The 3,175-nt window shown below is 35.8% G+C and overlaps 1 protein-coding gene across 10 annotated transcripts in view; it reads left to right on the forward strand.

The window, feature by feature from the left end:
• Positions 1-3,175, forward strand: part of LOC107680621 (probable phospholipid-transporting ATPase IA) — a 162,157-nt gene that overhangs the window by 93,909 nt on the left and 65,073 nt on the right. For all 10 annotated transcript variants that reach the window (XR_001633167.1, XM_016476592.1, XM_016476593.1 and 7 more), the window contains one exon: positions 1,089-1,171. Coding sequence is in view for 9 of the 10 variants with exons in the window: in XM_016476592.1 (XP_016332078.1) it covers positions 1,089-1,171 (83 nt within the window). In the remaining variant the exon portion in view is untranslated. The remainder of the gene's footprint in view (positions 1-1,088; positions 1,172-3,175) is intronic.

Here is a 3,175-nt window from a genome sequence, read left to right on the forward strand (position 1 = left end):
ATGTTATTACCTCTGACTCTGAGTCAGAGCAGCGATCATGGAAGAGAGAACACAGGCAGACAGCGCTGGAAGCTGCTAATGCTCATCAGTAAATCAGTGGAAAATAAATAGAAATCATGATTCTCTCTGAGCTGCGTTTTAAAACGAACACGCACTCGTGTAAAAACAGATGTGTAAACTGAAGACTATTTGAGCTTTATTAAAACTATTTGCACTGATTTATTGTGTTGGTTACACTCATTTCGTGCGCCACTGATAATACTGCCTGACGCACACCTAAAATTCGAATGCAACATTTTTGCGTTTGAATGTGGATTTTTATTTTAAATTCTACGAATATTTGGAATTCGAATTTTGTTTTGACAGCCCTACTACAAACAGGTCCACAGATAGATCATTGAACTAATTTTAACATTCCACACATCAGGTAGACAGGCTCTCAGACAAGATAGGCAGAGCTGTTTGAGTTTGAAAAGGGGGCACAGGAAGTGAAGAGGGAAGTCACAGCATGCTCTGAATTTCCTGTTCCTCTTTCTATTGGTTCTCAAACTCTAATAGACATCAGTGTTGAGCTGAGACTGAGAGCAGTGGATCTGTTTGAATGCATTTAATCAATTTGCCTCATAACAGGCAAATTTGTTTGTTTGTGTAAGACAAGTGAAATAATGCAGACGAAGAAACAGATGAGTTCATTAATGCTGGTTCACTCTCTACTACTTTGCATTTGACACATCATGGTTATGCATAATTTATCTTTTTAGCATTTGTTAGAAGTTATCCCTGGCTTTGAGGCTTAGCGAGATGGGTTTATGCGACCCATTTTAATTTCATGTCAGTGCAGCGGTGCATTGAATATTAGTAAGACCTGCGGTTGAGATAAATGGAATGCTAGAACAGTGTAATGTGATAAGTGATGATTGCACAGACAGATCGGAGGACAAAAGGTTAGCAGCAGGTTTTAATAGTGCCACCTCATCTCGAACAGTTTGTCTACTTAGTGTCGTGAACAAGTAGTCATATACCAGACGCTTTTATCCAATGCAACTTAACCGCCACCTGCCCTGACCACATGCTGTCTTGTTCCACAGATGAAGGCGCTCTGGTTCGGGCAGCACAAAACCTGGGCTTCGTGTTCTCTGGGAGAACTCCAGACTGTGTTATTGTGGAGTCGGTAAGTAGAGACGTCCTGGGAATAGATGATGAGTTGCACTGGGAGCATGACTCACCCTCTGTCATGCTGCATAGCTCACTCACACTTTACACTCTGGAGAACTATTATAGGCAATTTGTACGGTACAGTCCCACTTCAACAGATCCATTATTTCCTTATTATAATGTATGATATAGAGGAAGCCATCATGGACCTGTGGCAACTTCATTTCATATACCGAGGCAATGAATAGCGAACATTCTTCCTGTCTGAAACAAATAACCCTTTGACGATTGGTAATACAGTGTTTTCTGTACTGCTCTTCGCCAGTATTGAATCTTAACAACAAAAATTCATGAATGAATTAGTAATGATTTACCAAAAAATTTAATTTGTTCAAATTAGTTTTTGCATTAGGTGTCATGAACAATCATTTATACAGCGTTTGCTAATTCATACAACTTGAAATGTTAAAGATGTACACTATCGCTTAAAAGTTAATACTTTAATACTTTTATTAAGCATGTATGCATTAAATTAGATCTTAGTGCTGTGTTTGACACTGTCGATCATAACATACTTCTAGAGAGACTGGAAAACTGGGTCGGGCTTTCTGGGATGGTACTCAAATGGTTCAGGTCATACTTCGAAGAGAAATGTTACTATGTGAGTATAGGAGAGCATAAGTCTAAGTGGACGTCCATGACATGCGGAGTCCTACAAGGCTCAATTCCTGCACCGCTCTTGTTTAGCCTGTATATGCTCCCACTAAGTCAAATAATGAGAAAGAACCAAATTGCCTATCACAGCTATATACATTGCAGATATGCTCACTGAATATAAACCTAACAGAGCACTCAGATTATTAGGATCGAGTCGGTTAGAAATACCAAGGGTTCACACAAAACAAAGGGAGTCCTCTTTTAGCTATTATGCTGCCCACAGTTGGAATCAGCCTCCAGAAGAGATCAGATGTGCTAAAACATTAGCCACATTTAAATCCAAACTCAAAACTCGTCTGTTTAGCTGTGCATTTATTGGATGAGCACTGTGCTACGTCCGAACTGATAGCACTGTATTTTATATATAATCATTTCCTATTTTTTACTGTTTTTAATTAATTTTAAATCAATTTTTAAATCATTTTAAAAGTTTTCAAATTCCTTGTTTTATTGTTGTGATTATTTTTTATGATTATTTTACTTCCTTTTATGAAAATCACTTTGAATTACCATTGTGTATGAGATGTTCTATATAAATAAACTTGCCTTGCCTAAATTTAACAAAAGAGACAGTAAAGACATTTACATTGCTACAAAAAATATACTTCAAATAAATTCTGTCCTTTTTAACTTTCTATTCATCAAAGATTCCTGAAAAAAAAAGTTTATTAACTAGATTAATTAGAGTAATTTAGAACTTAACGTAATGGCTGCTGAAAATAGCTTTACTATTACAGGAATACATTTTAAACAGTAGTCTATTAGTAAATTTTAGAAATGAACATTAACCAAAATGAATAAATTATGTTTTAGATTAAAAATGAACTTATTGTAAATTATATTTTAACCAAGTTGCAAGTTTGCAGACTGAATTGAATCTGATTAACAAAGAAATTATTCTTATGAGTTGGTTCTTTTACTGAAATGCTCCAAATTGCTCATAATATCATTTTAAATCAGACTAACACATTTATATATATATATATATACAGTGGCAAAATTAGAATTATGTTGGAAGCTGCTGTACTATATCATTAAAGTTTAGCTTGTCTTCAGATTCCTTTTTTATTAAAAATCAATGCTTCTTTTGATTTGAAAATAAGGAAGAGTTCACTTAGGAGAGATGCTGTATAGATATTTCAGGCTGGGTTTCACAGTATCGGATGTGATTTTCTCACCCTACATAATGTCTCAATGGAGAAGATCTGGGGAATGTGATGGTTTGATGCAGTTTCATGCAGTGCCTCCCCCCACCCCTCTGTTTTTCACTCTTTCTTTAGTTGCAAAAAAAAAAAAAGGGGAG

This window comes from Sinocyclocheilus anshuiensis, unplaced genomic scaffold, assembly GCF_001515605.1.
Source record: "Sinocyclocheilus anshuiensis isolate Anshui unplaced genomic scaffold, SAMN03320099.WGS_v1.1 scaffold328, whole genome shotgun sequence".
Lineage (NCBI taxonomy): Eukaryota > Metazoa > Chordata > Actinopteri > Cypriniformes > Cyprinidae > Sinocyclocheilus > Sinocyclocheilus anshuiensis.